This window comes from Trichosurus vulpecula, chromosome 1, assembly GCF_011100635.1.
Source record: "Trichosurus vulpecula isolate mTriVul1 chromosome 1, mTriVul1.pri, whole genome shotgun sequence".
Taxonomy (NCBI): domain Eukaryota; kingdom Metazoa; phylum Chordata; class Mammalia; order Diprotodontia; family Phalangeridae; genus Trichosurus; species Trichosurus vulpecula.
The window spans coordinates 35,582,251-35,608,573 of record NC_050573.1 but is presented as its reverse complement, the minus strand read 5'-3'; the positions used below and the strand labels follow the sequence as shown (position 1 = coordinate 35,608,573).

At 47.1% G+C, this 26,323-nt stretch overlaps 1 protein-coding gene across 4 annotated transcripts in view; it reads right to left on the bottom strand.

The window, feature by feature from the left end:
- Nucleotides 1-4,057: 4,057 nt before the first annotated feature.
- Nucleotides 4,058-26,323, bottom strand: part of P2RX4 (purinergic receptor P2X 4) — a 36,216-nt gene continuing 13,950 nt past the window's right edge. The window contains exons 6-12 of one of the 4 annotated variants that reach the window (XM_036755235.1): nucleotides 17,386-17,466; nucleotides 16,855-16,996; nucleotides 16,473-16,609; nucleotides 6,734-6,827; nucleotides 6,524-6,589; nucleotides 5,384-5,479; nucleotides 4,058-4,739 (exon numbers count right to left, since the gene is read on the bottom strand). In XM_036755235.1, the coding sequence (XP_036611130.1) occupies nucleotides 4,716-4,739; nucleotides 5,384-5,479; nucleotides 6,524-6,589; nucleotides 6,734-6,827; nucleotides 16,473-16,609; nucleotides 16,855-16,996; nucleotides 17,386-17,466 (640 nt within the window). In that variant the 3' untranslated portion in view covers nucleotides 4,058-4,715. The other 3 variants (XM_036755226.1, XM_036755209.1, XM_036755217.1) reach the window with 3 other exon arrangements.

The following is a 26,323-nucleotide window of genomic DNA, read 5'->3' as shown; positions in this document are numbered from 1 at the left end:
CATGACAAAACAGGAAAATGATAAATGCTGGAGAAAATGTGGGAAAATTGGAACATTACTACATTGTTGGTGGAATTGTGAACTGATCCAGCCATTTTGGAGAGCAATTTGGAACTATGCCCAAAGGGCTATAAAATTTGCATACCCTTTGACCCAGCAATACCACTTCTAGGGCTATATCCCAAAGAGATTCACACAAGTGGGAAAGAACCCGTATGTACAAAAAAATTTATAGCAGCTCTTTTTGTGGTGGCAAAGAATTGGAAATCAAGGGGATGCCCATCAATTGGGGAATGGCTAAACAAATTGTGGTATATGGATATGATGGAATACTATTGTGCTATAAGAAATGAGGAGCAGCTGGACTTCATTATGAACTGGAAAGACTTATATGAACTGATGCTGAGGGAGGGGAGCAGAACCAGATGTATCTGTAAGGACTAACTTTGATTGACTTGGCTTCTCTCATCAATACAAGGTTCAAAGACAGCTCCAAAAGACTCAAGATGGAAAAAGCCACGCACATCCAGAGAAAGAATTATGGAGTCTGAATGCAGATTGAGGCAAACTCTTGCTCTCTTTTTTCCTGTTTTTTTATTTCTCCTTTCTCATGATCCGTTCCATTGGTTATAATTCTTCACTACAACTGGACTATTATGAAAATAAGTTCAAGGTGAAGGTATATGTAGAACCTACATTGGATTACATGTCGTCTTGGGGGGAGGGAGGAGAAGAGGGAGGGAGGGAAAATTTGGAACCCAAAAAATTGTGGAACTGAGTGTTGTAAACTAAAAATAAAAAATAAATTTATAATAAAAAAAAGTTCATGGACCCTGATTAAGAATCTCTGTTCAGAAGGTTGGCAAATTTTCAAAGGAGGGCTGTACTGGTTAGCTCTGGGCCCTTGGAATTTAGCAAATTGTTCTTCTTTTGGCTGCTGGGGTTCTGTTTTCACCACTCACCTCACCCCAAATCTGGATATAAAAGGTCACATCACTAAAATCAGAAGACAAAACAGACAGCATGGTGACTTGAGGTCAGGAAAACCTGGATTCAAATTCTACCTCAGACACTTACTGTGTGACCTTGGATAAATCCCTTAACCTCTCTGAATCTGTTACCACATTGGTAAGATGATGGGGCTGGGCCCAAAGGCACCTTTCAGCTCCAGATCTCCTAACCATTTCTAACCCAAGTGTCCCCTGCCCCCTGGGCATCCTCAATTCCTTCCCACCTGACCCTATGTTCATTCTGTCCCCTCTGACAAGTAAGCTTTCATTTTATCTTGCAGGCAACTGCATCACTTCCTGGGCATCTCCAAACCAGGCTGACAGCCCCGTCCTCACCTTTCTGGCTCCCCCTATGTGCTGTCTTCCCCCACTAGACTATAAGCTCCACGAGGGCAGGAATTGTCTTGTTTGCTTGTACTTGTATCCCTAGCCCTTAGTATAGTGCCTGGCATTGTAAATGCTTAATGAATGCATCTTTCTTCATTCATCTGTGATTTTATGACTAGGAAGAGGTACCTTTCATAACCATTCTTGTCCCAACAAGGAATAGAATCAGTCAGTCAACAAGCATTTATTAAGTGCTTACTATGTACCAGATAGAGGTGGTTATAAAAGACAAATATAAAGGTTGACTAGAGATGGTCCAGCTTCAGAAGAATGCTCCTCTTAATGGAAGGGATAGAGGTAGTACCGAGGTAGATGCCTGCACTGAGTAGGTCCTAAGCCTGCAGAGAGGCAGCATATCACTTTATTAAGAATCCAGCAAAGGAGTGCAATATTTGAGTCAGGTGATGGTCTCTAATCATCAGCCCAATAGTCACCTTGCTTTTCTGCTGCACCTGTGGATTAGCATTCTAAAGGCTGCTGTTTCCACTCTCTCCTTTCATCTCCTTGCCTAGGCAAACCCCTCTACATGCACAAGTAACCCCATTCCACCCTATCTTCTCCAGCAGAACACCCCCTCTATCATCCCCACTATCACTAATCTTCAGTCTCTCCCTGTCTCTACTGCCTGCAAACATGCTCCTGTCTGGCCATCATCCAAAAATTCCTCCTTTGGTACATCCATTTCTGAGAGTTATCATCCTCAATCTCACCTCCTTTTGTGTCTAAACTCACTGAGGTAGCCTATACTCTGTCCCTCTATTTCCTTTCCTCTCGCTCTCTTCTTAACCCCTGATAATCTGGCTTCTGACCTCATCATTCTGCTGGACCTGCTCTCTCCACAGTTACCAATGAGCTCTTAATTGCCACATCTAACAGTCTTCTTGATGCTCATTCTTCTTGACCTCTGGGTAGCCTTTGATACTATTATCACCATCTTCTTCTCGATACTTCCTAGGTTTTGGGGACACCACTATCTCTGGGTTCTCCTCCTACTTGTCTGACTGCTTCTTCTCTGCCTCTTTTACTGGGATCTTCATCCAGGTGATACCCGCTAACCACAGATATCCTCCAGAGCTCTGCCCAGGGTCCTTTTCTCTTTCTATAATGTTTCACTTAGTGATCTCATCTGCTCCCTTGAGTTCAATGATCATCTCTATGCAGATGACTCTTGGATCTTGTTTATCCAACTCTAACATCTCTCTCCTAAGCTCTAATTTCCCAACTGTCTATTGGACATCTCAAACTGCATTGTCCTATAGACATCTTAAACTGAATGTGTCTAAAACTAGATTCATCATCTTTCCTCCAAACCTTCCCCTCTTCCCAACTTCCCTTTTACTGTTGAGGACATCATCATGTGTCCATCCCCCAGACTCACCCCCTAGGTATCATCTTCATCTCCTCACTCTCTCAACTTCTTCCCCACCCCACCCCCATATCCAATCTGTTGCCAATGCTGATGATTTCACCTTCATAACATCTCTGGTATACCCACTTCTACTCCTCTGACATAGCCACCATCTTGGTGCAGGCTGCCATCAACCCATGGCTGGACCATTGCCACAGCCTGCTCTGTCTCAAGATTCTATCCAAGGCAGTCTTTCCTCTACCCAGCTGTCAAACTGATATTTTTAAGGTGTAGTTCAGATCATGCCACCCACCCACTCCCCATTATCTACACGATCAAATAAAAAAAATCTTTGGTCTGACTTTTAAAGCTCTTCCTAACTTGGGCCTCCTCCTACCTTTTCAGCCTTTTTACACTTTACTCCCCAAATACTCTTTGATTCAGTGACACTGGCCTCCTGGCTGTTCCATGAACAAGACTCTCCATCTCTCCACTATTTCCCACGCTGGAACGCTCTTTCTCTTCCACTCCCACTACTGACCTCCCTGGTTCCAAGTCCCAACTAAAATACCATCTTCTACAGGAAGCCTTCCCCAACCTAACCAGTGCCTTCCCCTTGTTAATTATTTCCTATTTATCCTGTATATAGCTTGCTTTGTTATTTCCCTCATTAGACTGTAAGTGCCCTGAGGGCAGGGCCTATCTTTTGCCTTTTTCTATCTCCAGTGCTTAGCATAGTGCCTGGCATATAGTAGTTGCTTATTGCCAGAAAGGCCAAGACTTGACAACACACTGGATATGTGGGCTCCGTTTGACTCAGGAGCTGAGTATGGCGCTGAGAGTGTGGGGCCTAGGTAACGTAGATGATGCTAGTGCCCTTGGCAGTGCCTTTCCCAGTTGGGGACTGGGTAGATTTTTGTGTGGGGGAGGGAAGGAGGAGGAAGACAACGAGTTGTGTTGAATTTGAGATGCCTACAGAATACCTAATTTGGTCTGTTCAAAAGGCAGTGAATGATGTGTGACTGGTACTCAGGAGAGAGCCTAGAGCTGGATAGATAGGTCTGGAGATTATCTCTATAGAAATGATCAATGAACCCACTGAAGGAAAAGGTACAAATGTATAGACTCTATACTATGGAGGCAGCCCATGGTGGTGGAAGGAACACTGGATTTGAAGTTGCAGATCCGGGTTTCAATCCTTGCTCTGTCAAACAATTATATTATATTCATTTTGACTAAGATTTCTAAGATTCGACTAAGATTTGTTCCAATTCTAAATCCTATGGAAGCTTTTGTCTACAGTCACACAATATTTCAACTGATAAAATAGATCATGTTTTATTTTTTTAGGTCTTTAATTACAAAGGAATCAGAACAAGGAAAAATGCTCCTAAATATACATCATAATAGAGTGGATGATTTCTCTGGCTCATAGGAAACAAGTGAGCTGTGAAAAGCTCAAGGACCCTCTAATCTTGGGTGATCTTGGGTGATCCCAGGTGATCTTTCCCTCAAAAGTATTTAAACTTGTGTGTTTAGATGAAGAGATATTGTTAGAAGCTGAGAGAATGGGGCCTTTTTCAGAGGCTCAGGTGGCTCAAAGCTTTGGAGTAAAGAAAGCATCGAAAAGGATTATCCAGTGTTCCATAAGATGCACTGATGTTACTGTGCTCGGATAGGGCCAACGGACTTCAGGTTGTTACAACAGAAAGGAATGCCAAACCTGAGCAGCAAAACAGGACCAAGTAACAACCCATTTACTGGCTATAAATAAGTGTCCAGCATGCGACTCTTAGGACAGCAATCTTGGAGATGCAGAAGTAGGCAGTGAGTCGAGGCCTTGGAAGGAGGACCAGCCTTCTCCACGAAGGCAGCTGATTTTTCCCTTCTTGGCATCCTGAGGTGAGGACTCCTGGGGCAGTGCAAAGACAGGGCCAAATCTGGTCCCGGACGCCACAGGGCTGACTTCGTTATTCAGCTCTATCATCGAGCCCCTGCAAAAAAAGACAAGCGACTCCCATTCAGCAAAGGTGTTGGCCCTGTGGGCCTGCTCTGAATGACATAATGTGCTGCTGTGATGGTACACCTTTTACCTGTGTGCAGCTCTGATTCTAGGCACATTGTTCTGGCCTTATTAGCCCCAGCTGTACATCACTTTACTCCCTATTCTCCTATCATCTCCTTGACAACCTCATCAACTGCCTGAGGGCCTTCTCTTCTCCCTCGCTAAGACTGGAGCCATAATCAACTCTGGCACTGTTCCTGGATGGAACGTGCCAATCTAGTCTCTTAGGGCTCCAACCATCATCCCTGAAACTTTCAGGACCAAAATACCCCTCCTTGGCCACCTCTCTCCTCTGTGTGCTGTCTTCCCTTCAAGAATATAAGCTCCTTGAGAGCAGAGCATGCCTTTGCTTTTCCTTTTGCAACTCCAACACTCAGCACAGTGCTTGTACTTAGGTGTTTAATAAATGCTTTTCCCTTCATTTATTCATCCACTTTGGGAGCCCTCACCATGACAGCCATAGGAACCAAGTCATTACCCAAATCATTTTTCTCTTCTCCTAAGAGCCTAAAGGTGAAAGTAAGGATCTGTCTCGGCTCATTTCTTCTGTGAAGTCTGGAAAGGATCGATTACCTGGTTGTAGTCTTCTACATACTTGTATTTCTTCTCTCGGTAGTAAAGCCTCTTTTTCATCAAATAGAGGACGACCATGTCACACAGGACTGTGGCCTGAATTGGCGATAAAGAAACAACAGAAGGTCCGAGTGACTCTGCCCTCTCATTTGATGCTACTCAGACCATTCACTCCCCTCCCTGCATATCAATCACAGCTAGTGAATTAGCGGTGTGTGGAGCATTGGGTATATTACCTCGGTGGATCATAAGATGTTGGGAAGTGGGGACTATGGTTATCATTCTGTTTTGTTGCCTTTGTTCAGTCATTTCAGTCACATCCATCTCTCCATGACTCCATTTGGGGCTTCCTTAGCTACTCTAGTGGTTTGCCTTTTCCTTCTCCAAACATTCCCAGGTTGAGAGACGGGAGATTTTTTGCTCTGAGTTACACAGTGGATACAGAGCCAGATCTGGAGTCAGGAAGATCTGAGTTAAAATCCGACCTCAGACACTTACTAGCTGTGTGACCCTGGGCAAGTCACTTAACCCTGTTTGCCTCAGTCAAATGAGCTGGAGAAGGAAATGGCCAACCACTCCAGTATCTTTGCCAAGAAAACCCCAAATGGGGTGATGAAGAGCTGGACACGGCTGAAATGACCAAAACAACAACAACAAAGCTAAGAGTGTGCAAGGCAAGAGTCATACTTGGATATTCCAGACTCCAAGTCCAGATCCCTACCCAACTACAATGTAGCCCCTTGGATGCTTATGGTCCCTAAATATCATATTAAAAGAACAGATCAGGGAATGAGTTATAAGCTCTAATAGACAAGAAGGGCCTCAGAAGCCATCAGCAATCCTGCCCACAATGTCCTTAACAAATGATCATCCACTCTCTGCTTGGGGACCTGCTGGGCTCATCTGACTTCAGGACAGTTCCCAAGCTCTGGGAAGGAGGCCAGGTATTAACTCTGCCCAGCTTGGCTGCAGGGAAGGAGGAGAAGTAAACCTGAGGGAAGATTAAGTAAAGAGCTATGGGGTCAGTCCCTTATTTCCAAAGGGGCTCAGTGATTACAGCGAGATTTACCTCTCTGGGATACACCCGCCCTGCCCCCACCCCCCACTGTGGTTAGCAACAAAGAAATACAGACTTCTTACCACTCCAAACAGTGCCAACCCAGAGCCAATGTTTATCATGGTAGGGATGATATCGAATTTCCCAGCCTGACAAATGAGAAACATTGGAGATCGGGTCAAGAAGAGAAGAGAAAAAGATGAGCTAGGTGTCTCTCCCGGCCTCTTAGAGGGTTTAGTTGGCTGGTGCTTGGCTTAAGATCAGCTGAGATAGGAGAGAGACTGGGGCTCTACCTTTCCAAAGACAATGATGTCAAAGCGGATGCCGTAGGCCTTGATGAGGGTCCGGACCTCGGTGCCATTTTCATCCTTATAGTATTTGGCAAACCTGGGGAGGAAATGTGGATGTTTTAGCACAGCCCTATGGATGCTAGAAGAACTGACCCCTGGCCACTTCACCAACTCTAGGGTTCCTCAATTTGCTCATGCCAATCAGCAGGTTAATAAGCAGCAGTGAGTGCCATTCAATCGGTTTGAAAAAGTTACAACATCATGCAGCTGGGAGCCAGTGCCTTGCACATATGAGGCATATGATAAGGACTTGACAAATCAATGAGGAAGGTTGAGTCCATTTTCTGGTGGTTAAGACTGTTTTCCTTCTTGTTGTTCAGCCGTTTCAAACGTGTCCGACTCTTCGTGACCCCATTTGGGGTTTTCTTGGCAAAGATACTGGAGTGGTTTGCCATTTCCTTCTTCAGCTCATTAAACAGATTGGGAAACTGAGGCAAACGGGTGAAGTGACTTGCCCAAGTGTCGGGGGCGACCCCGACCGCCGCCTCTACTTACCCTGCCCTTGGGTCTTCGGACGTCTCCGGCTCCTCTCGGGGGAAACGAGAGGAGAAACACCAGGCAGAACACCGGAGGAGTAGGCAAACGGCTTTATTGCATGGCTTGATAGAAGTTCCCCCCCGACCCTCTCTGGGGCGTGCTTTATATATCCTATCGGGGTGTTCCGGGTTGGCTCCTTCCCAGTTCCTCCCTGAGGGTGGAGCTCCTCCAGTAAGAGCCGCCCCGGTGCTGAGGTGGCGAAAGCCACACAGGCATTGCCATGTCAGCAGGTCCAGACTCCCTGGCGTCTCACTACCCTCTCGGGGGGCCTGGGTCCAGAGCGCCCCTAACAACTCCCCCTTTTTGTTTTATGACATCGGCTTTTACAGCCTCTAAGGAGCGGCACAGAACCCCAAGGATACAAGAAGTCAAGCAGGGCAGGCACAAACAGAAGAGAAAGGCAAGTATGAGGAAAATCCCTCCAATGGAGACCCATTGGAGTAACTGGTGGATACTGAGAGCGTCCCACCAGTCTCTGGCATTGTTATAGTCCTTTTCCCAATCATTACTGAATTGCATAGTGGCATTCTGTATGGCCTCAATGACCTCATCTAGCATGTGGAGTTCAGTGGTGAAATTAGTGGCAGTGTTGGCGTCTTTAAGAAGTCTCTCTAATTGTGCATACTGGGAGGCATTGTAGGGAATAGGGGTTACACAAACAGGATAATACTTATAATGGCACTGTAACCTCATATACCGAATCAGTAAGGCTTGTTGCTGCACGACCACTTCAAGGACTTCCTTGAGGGTCTGTAGCTCTGAAAACAGCAAGCGGTCAATTTGTTCTTGGTGTTTCCACGCAAGACCCGATTGGACCATAAAGTTTTGCAAGGTGGAGGCGACGAAGGCCAACTGTTTTTGTAGCCGGATGATCTGGACTTCTTCCAGAATATTAAGGGCTAAATTGACGACGGATAGTATGTCGCTAAGACCCAGGCCTTCCCTCTTTCTACGCAAGAGTTTATTCAGTACTTCGTCAGTGGGAGAGAAGGCAAATGGGTCAGCTTTCACTGGGTGAACAGTATATGGGGGTATGCGAAGGAGAAAGATAGTAAAGTTAACATGAGAACTGTTTAGGGTGTTGGTCATGACAGGGCTAGAACAGGACACATTATACCCTTCCACATAAGTTATGGTTAAATTCCTTGGAGGGCATAGGAGGAACATGGAATTATACCCCGTCTGGACTGTTCCGGTCAAGCGGCCTTGTTCGGTGTTCGGAGTGCCATCAAAGTGACCATGAGGAGAGCTGAATATTTTGTTCCAGATGTCGGAATGATTTAAGTGGGGCGGAATGTTGGAGAAGTTTCCCACAACCACTGTAGTATAGTTGAGAGCCAATCCAATCTTCCATAGGTGCGTTTGGGGACGCCCAGGTTGGGGAACCGGGACGGGGGCAACCAGGGTAGGTTGGACTGCTCCGTCCCAAAAGCTGATCACGGTTGCATTCTTTGTTGGGCCCTGTCTGCACCTGCCTGTAGAGCACGACGCTAGCGGGGCAAATACTGATGAAGAGGCCGAGCAGGGTGGCAAAGGTGACGTCCCCGAGCAATTAGCTCCCACATGTGTGATCGCCGAAAGATGTAACCACAACCACCCTGGATGGTCAGAAGGATGAGGGGTCTGATCAACCTCTAAATGAGAGAAAGGAAAGCAGAAATTATCTGTTTCGTTATGAGTCTCATTTAAAAACACGCAAATAGGCTGGGTCCATGCATGCCAGGATAATGTCTTATTATACCGCCGCTCGACTATTGCGAGGGGCTTCCCAGACCCTCCAGTGATGATGGACACATTGCCGGACACCACAAGTGGGAGTGCCTCATGGCTCCAGGTCACCAACTGGAACATCGGGAGATTCGGGGTAACGGCCCAATGCGTGGGGTTCACTGCCAGGGGTGGCAAGATGGTAGGAGCAGCCGTGGACGGGGTCGCCAACTGGATCATGGCAAACAGGCAGATAAGGACGTTGTTCAAGGCACCCCTCTTTCTTCCGACGGTCCTATTCTTCCGCCGCGGTCTCCGTCCCCTGAGGCGTCGTTTCCGACGGGGGTATGACTTCGCGGACCCGGCGGTTGGGCACCCACACCTGTTCTCCTGTTGCGTCATCTGCAGAGACACAAAGATACCCCTTCCCTCTTATTAGCACCTTCCCTGGACCATGCCATTGTCCTTCCTCGTCTTGCCAGCAGATGGTACTGCCTTGAAGGCACGAGGCTGGTGGTGATGCCTTTGTCTCTGTCCTCTGCCTCCCGCACCAGCACCCAGCATAGTATCTTAGTGCGAGCGTGAGGCCGTCACGAAATTGTAAAAAATTGGCAGTAAAGGTAGCTGTAGCGAGCTGCGCATGGGTCAGCCTACCCGCCACTCCCCCTTTTTGTTTTATGAGAATAGTTTTAAGGGTGCGATTGGCGCGTTCCATGATGGCCTGGCCGGTGGGATTATGTGGAATGCCGGTGACATGGGTGACACCAAATTCCCTGAGGAACTGGAAGAAAGCATTGGAGCGGTATGCGGGGCCATTGTCTGTCTTAATGATGCCGGGAATGCCGGCAAAGGCGAAGCATTGGAGAAGGTGGGCAATGACAGAGGTGACAGACTCCCGGGGTTGAAGGGTTGCCATAATGAACCCGGAAGAGGTATCAACACAAACATGAATGAGAGATGATTTAAAGTGGGTGACATCCATTTGCCATAAATCGTTAGGACAATCACCTCGTGGATTAAGAGAATGCTCCGCCGGTGGGGGGCGGAAAGGGACACAGGCGGCACAGCGTTTCACTATTTGGCGTGCCTCTTCTCTGGGGACGCCGTATAGGTACCGCAAAGAGCGAGCAGAGAGGTGAAATTTCTCGTGAGCAGCCTGAGGCAAATAAGAAAGGGGGCTTATGAGAGCTGCAGATAAGGAGGAGTCAGCTATGTGATTACCCCGATAAATGGGTCCCTCCAGAGAGGTATGTGAACGTACATGGAGGACGTAAATGGGGAAGGTGCGAAATGCAAGTAGTGCTTGAGCCTCTACGAGCAAGTCAGTGATGGTGGATTGTTTGGTCATGATAGTGGCATTTTGCAAGGCAAGCAGGGCGGAGGCACAATACAGGCTATCAGTTATTAAATTAAAGGGCTCCGCCGGAAGCATTTTAAGGGCTTCAATTATGGCAACCAACTCATTCTTCTGTGCTGAATGGAAAGGCGTGGGGAACACGTGTAAAATATTTCTTTGTGGGATATACACAGAAGCCTTGCCAGATTTTGTTGCATCAGTGAACACATTGGGGCCTGTGACAGGATGCTGCACTACCATGTTCTTAGGCGGAATGACAGGCATTGTTTTCCATCCTCTAAGAACGGGAGGAAGGACGGAATGTTGAAATAGGTGGGTAGTGTATATGGCCGCCCAGTCAATATACTCCTGAGCAAGGGCCTGCAGGGTCTCAGGGGAGATGGATAAATTGATCAGTGGGCGAATCCCGTAGCTCTGGACGGATCGCTCGCTGGCCCGAAGGATGTGTAGGGCAAGTAGTTCATATTTGCAAGGTAATACCCTTTTTAGTCTGGGGCTATACAACCATTCTAAAATACCATGAGGTTGGTATAAGGCAGAGATATCTCCCTCTTTGTTTAACAGTGCTAAGAAAATAGGCTGCTTGGGATCTCTGCGGACTAGGCAAGAGGAGGTTAATTGTTAAATATGCTGTATCAGTTTAAGTGCCTGAGGGGTCCATTGATGGGGCGAGGAGAGTGAGGGGTCACCTCTCAAAATTTTGTACAAGGGTTCCATCTGTTGGTCGGAGATAGGAATGACAGAGCGTACCCACTGTATGGAGCCAATTAGCCTTTGAAAATCATTTAAAGTTGTCACTTTATTTATATCAATCGGGGGAACTGCACGAAAAATGTGGTCTCCTGTTATTCTATGACCAAGGTACTGGAAGGGATCGGTGGTCTGCACTTTATCAGGGGTGACATAAAGTCCGTACCTTTTGAGAGCCCCCGTGAGTTGCTGGAGGACTGCAGAGACCGCTTGGGTCGTCTGCGCAGCGATTAAAATGTCGTCCATATAGTGTATAATCATGGCGCCGGGGAATTGTTCTCTCACTGGCTGTATGATGGCTGCTACGTACATCTGACATACCGTGGGGCTGTTGGCCATGCCCTGAGGAAGTACTTTAAATTGATACCGTTCGGCAGGGGAGGCCAAATTAACGGAAGGTACTGAGAACGCAAATTTTTCTTTGTCCTTGGGATGCAGGGGAATAGAGTAAAAACAGTCTTTTATATCAATAACTGCCATCTTCCAACCTTTCGGGATTGCAGTGGGTGTGGGGAGGCCAGGCTGTAGCGTTCCCAGAGGCTGCAAGGCTGCATTGACTTGCCTGAGATCTATGAGCATTCGCCACTTCCCACTTTTCTTTTTAATCACAAAAACTGGAGAATTATAGGGGCTAAGGGATGGTTCAATATGATTTTCCTTTAACAGTTGCTCTATAATTTCTCGAAGGGCAGAGAGCTTTTCTATGGTCAGGGGCCACTGGTCAACCCAGATGGGGTCATTGGTTTTCCATTGCATCTGAATCGCTCTCGCCGTCGCAGCGGCCCCTATCAGTTTAACCCTGAGTGCTCGGTGGAGAGCGTTGCACCCATGCCTGCAAGGACGTCTCTCCCCCACAGATTAATGGGGAGGCCGCTGACATTGAGTGGTTTAAACAGCCCTTGAGTGTCCTCGTATTGCCATTTTAAAAACCTCAGGGATTTGGTAGCAAGCTGGGTCCCCCCCACCCCGGCCACAGAGTGGCTCACCTTTTGGGTTTCCCAAATAGGGTCCCAATCCTGACTACATATGACAGAGACATCAGCTCCTGTGTCCAGCATCCCTTGAAGGGGCTTTCCCTCTACCATGAGGGTGATTATTGGTCTCTCAGGAGTTATCTGCTGGACCCAGGAAACGAGATCCCGTCTGTGAGAGAATAAGTAGTCTTTATCAAGCCAGGGGACACTAATGGCTTGGGCTATTTCCTGTTCTGGGCCCAAGGTCACAGGGAAAGCATGAGGATTCGTAAACCAGATCTCAGTTCCTTTTGGGGGTAGGACTTGACTGTGTACTATAAGAAGGGGATAGTTGGCAATCCCTATGACCAACCGCGGGAATTCCCGGGGTAGGACAGACACTGAAACAGTTGACCATGGGGGTACCTCTAATTCGCCAGCTGTAGTTTTAGTTGCGGCTACCACCAGAGGTTCACTCAGTTTTCCTTGGTGGTTGCAGGGAAGGCTGAGGGCACAGGCCGGGCGTGGTCTCGGGGGCCCTCCTTTTGCTTTAGGGAGGACCCCCTCCCCCCGTTTCCCTGATTCCTAGGATTGGAACGGCAATATTTGGCCATATGCCCTGGCTTGCCACAGGAGAAGCATCTAATGCTCTTGGGCGGTGTTCGGCAATTGCCTCTCATGTGCCCTTCCTTCCCGCAATTGAAGCATGTTAGTTTCTTTCCTCCCCCACTCCATTGTGCCATCAGTTGGGTCTGCTTTTCTAGGCAGGAGGCCATCGTGGTCATGGGGTCGCGGTTTGGCAGATCCATCATTTTCTCAATGATCTGATCAAGGGAAGGATTATGTGGCAGCGATGCAAGCGCTGCACGATATTGCGGCAACAGCCCTTCCTTCACTAACTGCACTATTAGTGGCGGTACAGCGCCTGTCTTACCAAAGGTGGCATGGACTACTGTTTGCACTCTGCTAATAAAGTCCAGGGGTAGTTCATTATTTCTCTGCTTTAGGGAAGTTAAAGATGCCTTGCCCCCAGGGGTGCCTAATTTCTGGAGGGCCTTGAGATGACAGGCATTTACCGCTTTTCTTACATTGTCATCATAATCCAACTGTTGCTGCAGGGTACTATAGGGCCCCGAACCCAAAATCATATCTAAGGCATCTTGCTCATCTACGATGTTATTTTCTGCTATGTACTTCCTCGCTTCTCTACGGGCGTAAGCCCTGAAGGCGACCGCCGTGGCAGGTTCAAAGACTGCTTCGGCAACCTCCTGGAAATCAAAAGGCGTCCAGGGGAAGGAATAGCAAGATGATTCTAAAGCCTTTTGAACATATGCTGATCCGGGGCCATATTTCTGGACGGCCTCTTTCAGATCTCTAATGAATTTAAAGGGGACGGGCCGGTGATGTCTGGTTTCATTAGGAGCCCCGGAATTCTCTATTAGCACCGGAAGAGCCATCGGGGAGTCCCACTCTGCCCAATCGATGTCCTCCCCATCCTTAGCAGCCTTACGAAGGCTGAGGGAGAGCAGGCTTTCCGGAGCCGTGACCGTCGTTGCTTTTTCGGCACGGTACCGGAAACCTTTCGGCGCTCCCAGTGACATTGCCGCCATAAGGGCGGTGGCCGCTTCCTCCTTCTCTCTGGACTCATGAATTCCCTCCCACCAACTCCATCTTTCCTTTTCCTCTTTTCCCTCCTCTAGGGGGCGCCGGGGCGGTAAGTGAGCACTCCCTTTTTCTAGGGAGTTCCACAGTTCCTTCTTTTTTGGGGCTTTTAACAGTTCCTCCTCTGGAGGGGGAAGTGGGAAGTCCCCATTGCCTTGTTGTAGGGCTTCCCAAGGATAAATGGATTTCGGCTCGGGGTTTTTCTCCTCCTCATCGTCTGAACCCGCTAGAGATGCCCCTACTTGGGCACCTCTTTCATCCCATATAGGGGGTGGCTGGGGCGATAGGGCAGCCCCTATCGCCGAGTAGATCGCAAAGTCTTTAGGGTCTAAGAATGAGGGGTCCGTTTTATGATAAGAGGCCATTTGCTGGCCCACCAACCCCCATTTCTGCGGTCCAGCCACGGGCTGACCACCCAGATCTTCTCCACCCACTCTCTACATGTCCTTATATGAATTTTAATGCCTTGTTCTTTGCAGACCTTGTAGATCTGGCAGGGGAGTACGCCTTTGTCCTCCGGTTCAACTCGGGCTTTGCTTACTTTATGTCCCATTCTTCCCAAGGACGCTAACCTTGGGGCTGCCTGATCTTCCGCACCTCCGCGGGCTAGCGGCCTTCCGGTCCCTGTTCGGGCGCCAGCTGTCGCGGGCGACCCCGACCGCCGCCTCTACTTACCCTGCCCTCGGGTCTTCGGACATCTCCGGCTCCTCTCGGGGGAAACGAGAGGAGAAACACCAGGCAGAACACCGGAGGAGTAGGCAAACGGCTTTATTGCATGGCTTGATAGAAGTTCCCCCCCGACCCTCTCTGGGGCGCGCCTTATATATCCTATCGGGGTGTTCCGGGTTGGCTCCTTCCCAGTTCCTCCCCGAGGGTGGAGCTCCTCCAGTAAGAGCCGCCCCAGTGCTGAGGTGGCGAAAGCCACACAGGCATTGCCATGTCAGCAGGTCCAGACTCCCTGGCGTCTCACTACCCTCTGGGGGGCCTGGGTCCTGAGCGCCCCTAACACCCAAGGTCACACAGTGGCTAGTACAACGTCTGAGGCCCGATTTGAACTCAGGAAGTTGAGTCTTCCTGACACTAGGCCCAGCGCTCTCTGCACTATGGTGCCACCTCGCTGCCCATTTTCTTTCTAAATCTGCCTAACAGACCACGACAAACGCTTCCTCACAAGGATGAGGAGGGTCAATACTCATCAGAAAGTTCCTTTCTCTGTTCTCATCACAGCCTGTATCAATTCAAACTAATTCAATTTTTTAAGTACCTATTGTGTGCATGGCTCTGTTTCAACTCTGGCTTTGTGATTCATTTCCCATTGAATATTATTTCTATAAGACCACCTGACCACTTAATAAAATTAAAACACTTTTAAAAGTAGCCACTAGGTAATTAGTTGGAATCTTTAGTGAGCAGCAGAAAGCTGCCACACTATGCGCTCTTCAAGAAGCCAACATTACCTCAAGGCCTTGGTTTTTAGGGGGCAAAGCCATTCCTGGAAAGCTTGGGGATCTGCCAGAAGCAGCTCATGACCTGACTGTGACGTGTCCAACCTGCCTCCTCTTAGCTCGTGTGCAGTGACGGCCTGTGGCTGCCTTCACTATGCTCCAGTGCTCAGCTTGGTGCCTTGCACTCAGGAAGCATCTCCTACATGGCCACAGACTGGGCCAGTGGGCAACTGCCCAGCGATTCTGAAAATCGGGAGCAAGTGTGGACAGTTGACCACAAAGCCAGCCCCCGTGCTGGGACACATGCAGGGCCATTCTTGCTCTATGGACATGGTATCACCTCTGCATTCAAAAGACAGAGTGGGTTGTGGGGCCATTATGGTCAAAGAGAATTTTTTTCCATTGGATGCTGGGGGTTCTGGTGTCTAAGCTGATGACTCACCACAAGAGGGAGACCACACAGCACAGAATGCTGCTGAGACGGCCAGGAGACATTTTCTAGTGGGGCCTCTGATGTGGTTGGCATGCAAAAAGATCTGGCTGGGGAACTGCGCAGAAAAACCAAACTGACAAAAACTTACATGGCCCCATGTTGCGCTGTTTCAGAAAGGGAGGGGAAAACAAAAATGCCTAGCTCTGTTATTGTCTTACCCAAAACGCTAGCATTAGTGAGGTCACCAGTGAGGCCCCCCTAGAATTAACACCTGTGTGCTGTCAACCCCTGAGACCATCTAGCCATGAGTTCTTAACCTGGGGTCCAGTGATTTGTTTTTAGAAAATATTGATAACTGCATTTCTTATTTGCTTTTCTCAATAATTCTATAGATTTTATTTATGCATTTAGAATCATGATTCTGAGCAAGGGCCCACAGGCTTCCCCCAACTGTCTGCCCAAGGGGTCCAAGACACAGAAAAGGAGAGGAACTTTCACTCCATCTACTCCAGTTCCTGCATTTTACTGCGGCAGAAACAAGGCTCCCACAGGCACAGCTGACATTTGAACCTCTTGCCTTCTCACTAACTCTCAGCCGGCTACTTCCTCCACAAACCCTCCCGATACATGCACCAAATCCAGCCTGGATTTAGCTACAACAGCTTTTGGTTGCAGGAGGTTGGCCCTGCCCAATGCTGTGTCTGGCCAGGTTCTCCAAGGGCACAGGCACTAGAAATGGATAGTATTTCTTAATCCCAGCTCATCAGTAATGTTTGTCCTCTCCCCTACCCCCCTAGCATCCAAGTAATAAGTAATGTATCCTAATGTATCCTCCTACCTGAAGTTATAGCCAGGGGAGACTTTGGAGTCAGAGTCCTGGCCGTCAAGGCGGAGAAATGAATACTTTGGCAAGCAGTGGGAGGCGGACAGGTCCAGGTTACAGCCCCAGTTGATCTGAATGCCCATGATGCCTCCCTGCATGCTCCAAAGCAAGACAATGTTAGGGGTCAGTGGGAAAGTGGACGCCAGAGCAAAGCTCCAAAGAGGGCTAATATATTGAGGCCACCTGATCACTTAAAAAAATCAAGACTTTCTTAAAAGGCAGTAGCAACTGAAGAGCTCTATCCACTTGGCTAGCTAGCGGGTGGCTATCATTCCCAGGAAGGTCTTCCCCATGGAGTCATGCTAGAAGTGCACTTCCAGGGAAGAGCTGCGCTCACCTCCACGGCCATCTGCTGGAAGCTGTGTCCTGCACTTTCCACAATTTGGCCAAGACGGAATATGGGGCAGAACGGGTCTGTCTCGGCGTCGTAGATGCATGACCTGAGGTAGCTGGCGTTAGTCTTGGGAAGGATATTTCTCCTGTAACAGGGAAGGAGCAAAAGGGAGATTCAAGGTAAGGAAGGGGGAGGGAGAAAGAGTTAATGAACAGCATTCCTCCAAGACACTAGTTGAGCTACACGCTCTTCCTAATGATGTCCTTCAGGGATTCATGACTTCATCTCTCTCCATCAGTGTCAATGGCAACCCACCTGTCTTAGGAGGTAGTTCTAGGAGATGCTTTGCCTCCCTTACCCGCCACATCACCCCTGGTGAGGAGCCTCCTCTGAATTTAGAGGCCCACCCTAGCTAACAATGGGCACAGTCTACAGACCTTTCCAGTTTGGGAGGATGTACATGGCTGGCACAGGCTTCAGAGCCCGGGGTCTCAGGCACTAGAAGATGATTTTAGTGAAGGCCCCAATACTTACTTGGTGAAATTAAACTTGCGATACCAGATGTGGTTCTTAATCAACATGGTGAAGTTCTCTGCAGCTTTCAGAAAGGCAGGTCTGAAATCACACACACACACACACACACACACACACACACACAATGTAAACAGGATCCATCACAGCTTCAAGATGTATTAGTCTCTCCTTTCCTTCTCTCAAATAGGAAAAGACCCATTGCCTCCAACTGCACAAAGTAGGATGCTAAAAGCTGGGAAGAAGAGGGGTTTTCAATCAAATTTAGAGGTTTCCTCGCTTATGAGCATGGGGCAGCCAGGTGGTGCCATTGTGCATAGAGCACTGGGCTTGGAATTATAAGACCCATCTTCATGGGCTCAAAACTGGCCTCAGACACTAGCTGTGTGACCCTGGGCTAGTCACTTAACCCTGTGTGCCTCAGTTTCCTCATCTGTATAATGAGCTGGAGAAGAAAATGGCGAACCACTCCAGTATCTCTGCCAAGAAAACCCCAAATGGGGTCGTGGAGAGTCGGACATGATGGGAATGACTAAAAAACAAGCTTATGAGCTCGAAGGCAGGGCATGGTCCATTATAGCAGCTTCTGAGGGGAGAGGGAACAGACAAGCCCGAGCACTGGCTGATGAGGTGGGCCAGTGGGGCCATGCATTGTCAATACTTACAGTTGGCCCTTGGGGCTTGATGGTATGCATACATCCCCGGACAGCTTAGTGGCTACAGTCACAGAGCTGGTTTTACAAGTTAAACCAAAGTGAACTCTGCCTACACACTGATACCCTTCCCTGACGGGCACACTATAGGCATGCCTCCTCTGGCACTGTCCGTTGCCCCACCAAGGAGTGCCCCATCACTTTCTGGTTGCTTTCTGTTCACCAAGGCTGAAGCTATCCTGTTTCTTCCTTTTTTCTTAATTTTAAAATTTTTATTTTCATTCAAAATTCTCTCCCTCTCCTTACTTTACCTCCTCCCTCACCTATTGAGAAGGCATATTATACATTATACATATGAAATCATATTATACATTATACATATGAAATCATGCAAAACATTGTTTTGGCCGTGTTGTAGGGGGGAAAAACAAGAAAAACAAAGAAGGTGAAAAACAATATACTTCCATCTGCACTCAGAGTTCATCAGTTCTCTCTCTGGAGATGGAGAAGTATTTTTCATCACGAGTCCTTTGGAACTGTCTTGGACCGCTGTATTGGTCAGACTAGCTAAGTCTTTTGCAGTTGATTGTTGTTACAACATTGCTGCTCCTACGTGTAATGTCTTCCTGGTTCTGCTCACTTCACTTTGCATCAGCTCATGTAAATCTTCCCAGGCTTTTCTGAAACCATCCCCTTTATCATTTCTCCCAGCACAATAGTATTCCTTCACAAATATATATCACAATGTGTTCAGTCATTGATGGGCTATCCTCTCGATGTCCAATTAGGCTTATTTTCTTTGATGCATTTCTGTAAGGGGAGTCGAGTCTACGGGCTCTGCCTGACAACACATGGCCTCAATCTAAGCAATATGAAGTAATGCCAACCACTTATTTAGCACCTGCTGTATGTGTGGCGTAGGAGCTTTGAGAGACACAAAATCAGATGAGATGGAGTTCTTGCCCCAGTGCTTAGCACAGTAATTGGCACACAGTAGGTGCACATCTAATGCTTGTTGACTTGGTGGCCTTGTGAGTAGAGAGACTGGGACATTTAGAAGAGATGTTGTTAAGGCAGAAATGACAGGATAGGATAATGGATCTGATGTGTGGGTTGAGTGCACCTAAGGAGACGAGTATGAGTCTGAGGGACTGGAAGGCCGGTGATGCCCTCAACCGTTAGAGGGAGGCTGGGAAGAGGAGGGATTTTGGTGGGGGAGGGGTGGAGAGATAGTGAGTCCAATTAAAGTATAATTAAGAAGGATATTAGAGGATTATGGAGTAGAACCTGACTAGGCAGATTTAAAAAGGAAAACAGAAAAGATAAAGTAAGAACAGGTCAATGGAACAGCGAAAGGGTAAAGCAAATGGATGGAATGGGTTGGTACGTAGGGCAAATTGATGAAATAGGAGATTGGTACAGGGCTGAAGGGCAGGTGTGTTTGGCTGTAGAACTGGAGAGACTAAGAAAAGGAGCTGAATGGGGTTATCAAGTTACTAAGAAGTGACAAGAGGCATGAACATTCACACGGAGATAAAAATAAGCCAAAGCAAAAATACTGAAAATCTCAGCCATTCAATCAATAAACATTTATTAAGCACCTACTATGTGCCAGGCATCATGCTAAGGGTAGGAGATACAAAAAAAGGAAAAAGACAGTCCCAGTCCTCAGTAAGCTTATAGTCTAATGGGGGAGACAACACACAAACACACAAACATACAAAACAAGCCACATACAGGCTAGATAAGAAATAATTCAAAGGGAAAGAGCACTGGAATTAAGGGGCGGGGGTTCGGTTGTGGAAGCCTTCACACAGAAAGTGGGATTTTAGTAGGGAATTAAAGGAAGCCAGGGAGGTCAGCAGTCAGAGCAGGGTGTGGAGAGCATTCCAGGCATAGGGGGCAGCCAGAGAAAAAGCCCAGGGCTGAGAGATGGAGGGTCTTTTTTTGTAAAAGAGCCAGGAGGCTGGTGTCATTGGATCAAAGAGTATATGTTAGGGAGTAAGGTGTAAGAAGACTGGAAAGGTGGGTCATGAAGGACATTCAAAGCCAAACACAGAATCTTATATTTGATCCTGGAGACAAGAGGGAGCCACTGGAGTTTACTGGCGGGGAGGGAGGATATTGTCAGACCTTCACTTTCAGAAAACTTGTGGAGAATGGACTGGAGTGGGGAGAGACTTAAGGCAGGTAGACCTCAATCTACATGTAACATTCCAGGTGCTAAGTAATGAGGGGTCTGCACCAGGGGGTGGCAGGGTCAGAGGAGAGAGGGGGTGTATTTGAGGGATGCTGCAAAGGGGATCGACAGGCCTTGGCAACAGCTTGGACACAGGGAGACAGGAGACCATTAATAAGGAATCCAGGATGATTCCTAAGCTGGGAGTCTGGGGGATGGGGAGGACGGAGCTGCCCTTTGCCATTACAAAACAGGAAAACCATGCAGTGCCTTGCTTCCAGACGTGCGCCTCCAGATTACGACACTTCTGCCACACACCAGTGACTGTTCTCTAACTGAAGGCTGATCTCTCTCCTAGAGGAGAAGGGGAAAGAACTCACAGAGCAGATTGGCTCTTCACATTCCAGGCTGTTAGAGAGAAAGAAGCATTCTCATGGGAAACAGACGGAAGTCTTCAATGGGGAAAATGAGATCTGAGGTGGAAGAGAGGAGACATCGCCCCTTCCCACCCTTGTCAGGATGTGGACGAGTAGTAGAATGTAGCCCAGAGGAGAAAGGGAAGGGAAAGGACAGGAGGAAATCAGAAGTTAAAGACAGACTTGGGGCTCTGGAAGGAAGGAGGGAGGAAGCTGGCGGGTGAGAGAGCCGCCGTTCAGGATGAGTCAGACGAAGGAGAGAACGGCTGGAGCTTCTGATCTCTGCTCCCTTTGCTGATCTGATTAAGAACCACAGTGGTCTGTTGTCTTCTTGGGCACATAACAAGGCATGAGGAGAGCCTCCAAAGACTTACCCAATTGGATGCCACCCATGGAACACAACCACTCATTTCTGGTGATTCCCATGGATACTAATGACATTGCCAGAAGGAAGCTGGAAAGCATCACAAAAGATTAGGAAGTCTTGGGCAAGAAAGTGAAGATCTCCTGGGCACGGGTGGTGTTTTTCCTCACTGTTGCCCCTTGGAGGCAAAGGGGTGTAGAAGAGAAAAAATGATCTGGGAAGTAAACAACAGCTAAGAAGGTGGTGTCTAGGAATGGCACCTGAATTCCTGGACCACTGTTCAAAACACAGGGGCGAGGATTCCTAGCTCAAAAGAGAGTGCATCTTCCAAAAGCATCCAAGAATGGATCTGCAAATTGAATCAGATGGGGGAGGGAGAAGAATTCTTCTGTGTATCCTCAGGATTAGACACCACAGATGAGTTACAGAGAAGGAAAAAGAAGAGTAGCTCAAATTGCTGTCATGAGATTTAAGTGCCTACTGTATACCAGGCACTGTGTTAACTACTAGGGATACAAAGAAAGGCAAAGACAGTGCCTGCCCTCAGTCTAGTAACAACTCTGTACAAACTAGCTAGAGACAGGATAAACAGGAGAGGGAAGGCATGGTGGCGTTGAGGAGGTTTGGGGAAAGCTTCCTGTAGAGGGTGTGTGTGTGTGTGTGTGTGTGTGTGTGTGTGTGTGGTGTTATCTGAGACTCGAAGGAATCCAGGGAAGCTTGGAAGTAGAGATGAGGAGGGACTGCATTCCAGGCATGGGGGACAGCCAGGGAAAAAGCCTGGAGTCTGGAGACGGAGGGTCACGTGAGAGCAACAGCCAGGAGGCAGGTGTCACTGGATCGAAGGTTATGTTGCAGGGGCTGGGCATAAGAAGACTAGAAAGATGGGAGGGAAAGGAGCCCTTAATAGTAAAATCCAAAGCCTCCTCAAACATCTAGGTACAAAGGTCAAAGTCTAGGCACTATCGGTCCTAACCCAAGGGGCAAATCTGACCTTATAGTTATTATGATGGGATGAAACCCATGATGGGACTATATACGACCATGCATGCTTTATTCAAAAGAAACAGGAGAGAAAAAAGGGAGTTGAGGTGAGGTAGCAGTGAGTTTTAAGAAGGTCTATTTGTAGAGCAAGTCCAGAAATCAGAGAGAAGGATTATCTCAGAGATTATTTAAGTAAAGGCCAACGGAAGGAGAAGGTGAAGCCATCTTGTCACTGGAATACACTCCAGATCATGTGGATAAAAGGAAAAATGAAAAGTTTTGGGAAATAGATCCCAAGCCTGGCATAGAAAGACTATGTAGTAGTGACATAGGGCTTTAATCAACCAGAAATTTGCTTCAATTAATCAGAGCTCTCCCTTGGCTAAAAGCAGAACAGTGACAACTTCTTGATTTGCCTTAAGGATAATTTTATCCTTCAAAAAAAAGGCAGAGGAACTCCCTGCCCAAAGTCTCCTCTCACTCCAGCCCATCTTCTACTCAGCTGCTAAAGTGATTCCTAAAGTGCAGCTCGGATCCCATAACTCCTGCCTCCCCTCAGTAAACTCTGGTGGCTCCCTATTAAACATAGGGTTAAAACATAGAATCCTCTGCTTGGCATTTAAAGCCCCTTCTGGTTTCCTGCTCTATTCCTCTACACACTCTCTGACACAGCTACATTGGCCTCCTTATCTGTCCCCAATGGCTGGAATCCTCTCCCTCCTCACCTCTGCCTTCTGGGTTCCCTGGCTTCCTTTTAAGACCCACCTTCTGTAGGAAACCTTTCCCATCCTCCCTACTTCTCATGCCATCCCTCTGAGAGTATCTTTCAATAACACTGGACAGATCCTGTATGTATCTAGTAACTTACCTTCCGTCTTCCCCATGAGAATGGGAGCTCCTTAGGGTATAAGGACTGTTTTTGCTTTTCTTTGTGCCCCTAACACTTAGCACAATGCCTGGCACATGGTAAACACTTAATAAATGTTGACTGATCTGATACTAATGGGAAGAAACTAGTTGCTGGGGTGGAAATAATAGGAACTTTGGTGGCAGATGATCAGGTCCTCTTAAAGTCTGTGATAGAAATCTGGGCAGGGTCTCCCTTCAAATCTGGGGACGTAGATTTCAAAAAGGTTCAGAGGAAAGATGTGTAGGATCTCAAAATGCCATAGAGGAAATCAGTTCTGGAGGGATGGGGGAATGCACAAAAATGCAATTCAGAAGACCCAAAGGAAAACAATTTCAGGGAAGAGAAAAAAATGAGTTGTCTTGAGAGAATGATGTAGATACACTGGGGACTCACCAACTAACTTTTGAAAGCTACATATGGAAGATTTTTGTTTGTCCTTCGTTCTCAAAGAGGACCATGACGTCAGGAAGGTGATGCCATGACTTGCAAGTGAATTGGATTGAGGTGAGGGAGGGCTGTGCAAAGTCACCAGCCTCACTTTCTCCTCTTGAGGTATCTGGGTGCAGTGGCCTGATATAAATCAGGATGACTGGAGATGGACGTTAAGGTCTGGTCAGTGGATGACAGTGTAAAGACAGTGTCAGACTACACACGTGTGGCCTATGTCAAATTGCTTACCTTCTCAATGAGCGGGGAGGAGAGGGAGGGAGAGAATTTGGAACTCAAAATTTGAAAAAGTAACGTTAGAGTTGCTTTTACATGTAATTGGGAAAAATCAAAAGAAATGAAAAAAAGAGTTAAAAAAAAACCCCAGTGTCAGGAATGCTAAAACTCTGAATGAGCTGAGGTCAGGGAGGGAAGCTGAGGACAACAAGAGGGGTTTTTAAAAGACTTCACTGGGAGGAAAAGGAGGATCAAAGGCCTTTGTTTGGCCTGGGTGGGATGATGACAGAGAGAGCAGTTCAATGTCTACTTTGCTTCTGCTTTCTCTGCCAGAAAGAAAGACCTCTACACAGGAAACAACAGGGCAAGGCTGAGTAAGAGGAAGTTAATCCCCCAGATTGGTGATGAAAGAGTGAGAGCGCCCAGACCTCCCACCATTAATTCAAGGGGCTGAGGCTGGATGAGCCGGATCCATGAATCCTGGGAGAGCTGGCCTGTGGGATTTCGGAGACGACTGAGTGGTCATGGCAAGGGGGAGGGGCAAATGTCCCAATTTTTTAAAAAGGGGAAAAAGCAGAGTTTGCGTCAACTAGAGATCAGTGAATTTGACTTTTATTCCTGAGACAATTCTACAATCGATCATTAAAGAGCTTATCAAATATGGAGAAGGGAAAGTAGTGGACAGGATGTGTCAGACTAATCTCATTTCCTTTTTCCCCCGAAAGGATTACTAGACTCGCTGGTAAGAAGAAAGCTGTGTATAGGGCTTATCTTGATTTTAGCAAAACTTTTGGCAAAAGTACCTACTTCATACTCTTCCAATTGGAGATACTGGGATCATATGACAAGATCATCAGCTGGATCTGGAGCTGGTTGGAAGTTGGAGTCAAACAATAATTGTTAACAGTTCAATATGAATATTCTAGGAAGTCTCCAGGGCAGTGCCCCAGAGATCTGTCTTTGTCCCTGTGCTACCTAACACTTTTATCCGCGATCTGGATAAAGGCAGAAATGGCTTGATCATCATTTATGCAGGTGACAATAAGAGGGGTGACAGGGCTAACACTGTGGATGATAAGAGTCAGGGTCCAAAAGGATCTTGAAGCGTTAAGAGTTGAATCTCATGCAATTTGGAACTAGGCCCAAAGGGCTATAAAACTGTGCATGCCCTTTCACCCAGCAATACTGCTTCTAGGTCTGTATCCCAAAGAGATCATAAAAAGAGAAAAGGACCCACACGTACAAAAATATTTATAGCAGCTCTTTTTGTGGTGGCCAAGAATTGGAAATTGAGGGGATGCCCATCAATTGGGGAATGGCTAAACAAGCTGTGGGTATATAAATGTGATGGAATGCTATTGTTCCATATGAAATGGTAAGCAGGCAGACCTCAGAAAAACCTGGAAAGATGTATATGAACTGATGCAGTGAAGTGAGCAGAACTAGGAGAACACTGTACACAGTTACAGCCACATTGTGTGAGGACCAACTTTGATAGACTTAACTCTTCTCAGCAATGCAAGGATCTAAGACAATTCCAAAAGACTCATGATGGAAAATGCCATCTACATCCAGAGAAAGAACTTTGGAGTCTGAATGCGGATCAAAGCATGCTATTCACTCTTTTTTGTTTTGGTTTCTTCTTTCTTATGGTTTTTCCCTTTGGTTCTAATTCTTCTTTACAATATGACTAACGTGGAAATATGCTTAATATGAATGTACATGTAGAGCCTATATCAGATTGGGGAGAGGGGAGGGGAGCGAGGGGGAGAAAATGTAGAACTCAAAATCATATAGAAGTGAACGTTGAAAACTAAAAATAAGTTTTAAAATATATATCTTAAAAAAATAAAAATAAAACAATGAAATTCCAAACAAACAAACAAACAACAAAGAATTGAATCTCCTATGATAAAATTCAGTAGGGATAAATGTAAAGACTTATGCCTGGGTACAAAAAAAAAAATCAAAGTACAAGATGAGGGAGACACATTTGGACAGCGATTGTTCTCAAAAAAGATCTGGGAGTTTTAGTAGGTTATAGGCTCAACAGAGGGCAGCAAGCCTATCACCTCTCTTGTTCTGAACATAGTACTTTTATTAAATGCCCCCAAGAGCTCACGATGGGCAGCTACGTGGTACAGTGGATAGCGTGCCAGGCCTGGAGTCAGGAAGACCTGATTCAAATCCAGCTTCAGACACTTATTAGTTGTGTGACCCTGGGCAAGTCACTTGACCCTGTTTGCCTCGGTTTCCTCACCAGTAAAATGAGCTGGAGAAAGAAATGGCAAACCACTCCAGTATCTTTGCAAAGAAAACTCCAAAAGAGCTCAAGAAGAGTCAGACACAACTGAACGGTGACAAAGAGCTCATCAGCTTTCTTTTTTTAAAGCCAATGTGTAACTGTTTGACTCTTATTGGGCTTACTGTTCACTAAAAACTCCAGCCATTTACCTATTTCTTTTTTTTTGTCTAGCCACAACTCTTCCCTCCTGATCTGTTTTTTTGTTTTGTTTTGTTCTTCTCTTTCATCTGTAAAATAAGCAGACCGGATCAGAAGATCCCAGGCTTCTCCCCACTCAAAACACTCTAGGATCTCTCGAATAGACATTTTTTGTTCCCTATCCCGAACTGCTGCCTTGGCCACCTTTAGGAAACTTTTGTGACATACCCAGCACAGTAAATATTTGTTGAATGAGACTAAACGCCTCCCTTACAAGTCAGGGTTTATGATCTCTGGCACTTCCCTAGCCCTAGGTCTGGGCCAATTTGTCA